At 72.4% G+C, this 1,013-nt stretch overlaps 1 protein-coding gene across 1 annotated transcript in view; it reads left to right on the forward strand.

Moving 5' to 3' along the window:
* The window catches only part of CEBPB (CCAAT enhancer binding protein beta), a 6,448-nt gene extending 5,441 nt beyond the window's left edge, over positions 1-1,007 (forward strand). Inside the window, exon 3 of the mRNA XM_006922087.1 lies at positions 7-1,007. Coding sequence (XP_006922149.1) covers positions 7-864 — 858 coding nt within the window. The 3' untranslated portion in view covers positions 865-1,007. The remainder of the gene's footprint in view (positions 1-6) is intronic.
* Positions 1,008-1,013: the final 6 nt, after the last annotated feature.

A 1,013-nucleotide genomic window follows, 5' to 3' on the forward strand; every position in this document is an offset into this window, starting at 1 on the left:
GGCGAGCTGGGTAGCATCGGCGACCACGAGCGCGCCATCGACTTCAGCCCGTACTTGGAGCCGCTGGGCGCGCCGCAGGCCCCGGCGCCGACCACGGCCACGGACACCTTCGAGGCGGCTCCGCCTGCGCCCGCCCCCGCGCCCGCCTCCTCCGGGCAGCACCACGACTTCCTCTCCGACCTCTTCTCCGACGACTACGGGGGCAAGAACTGCAAGAAGGCGGCCGAGTACGGCTACGTGAGCCTGGGGCGCCTCGGGGCCGCCAAGGGCGCACTGCACCCGAGCTGCTTCGCGCCCCTACACCCGCCGCCCCCGCCGCCGCCGCCGCAGCCCGCCGAGCTCAAGGCGGAGCCGGGCTTCGAGCCCGCGGACTGCAAGCGGAAGGAGGAGGCCGGAGCGCCGGGCGGCGGTGGCGCAGGCATGGCGGCTGGCTTTCCGTACGCTCTGCGCGCCTATCTCGGCTACCAGGCGGTGCCGAGCGGCAGCAGCGGGAGCCTGTCCACGTCCTCGTCGTCCAGCCCGCCCGGCACGCCGAGCCCCGCCGACGCCAAGGCGCCCCAAGCTGCTTGCTACGCGGGGGCGGCACCGGCGCCCTCACAGGTCAAGAGCAAGGCCAAGAAGACCGTGGACAAGCACAGCGACGAGTACAAGATCCGGCGCGAGCGCAACAACATCGCGGTGCGCAAGAGCCGCGACAAAGCTAAGATGCGCAACCTGGAGACGCAGCACAAGGTCCTGGAGCTCACGGCTGAGAACGAGCGACTCCAGAAGAAGGTGGAGCAGCTGTCGCGCGAGCTTAGCACCCTGCGGAACTTGTTCAAGCAGCTGCCCGAGCCCTTGCTCGCTTCCTCCGGCCACTGCTAGCGCGGCCCCCGCGCGCGTCCCCCTGCCGGCTGGCCTCCGCGCTGCTGGGCGCGCGACTCCGGGAAGCGCCCGCGCTCCCGCTCCCGCCCTCGCCCCTGGTGGCGCCGGCAAAACTTTGGCACTGGGGCACTTGGCAGCGCGGGGAGCTC

Source organism: Pteropus alecto, unplaced genomic scaffold (assembly GCF_000325575.1).
Source record: "Pteropus alecto unplaced genomic scaffold, ASM32557v1 scaffold45, whole genome shotgun sequence".
Lineage (NCBI taxonomy): Eukaryota > Metazoa > Chordata > Mammalia > Chiroptera > Pteropodidae > Pteropus > Pteropus alecto.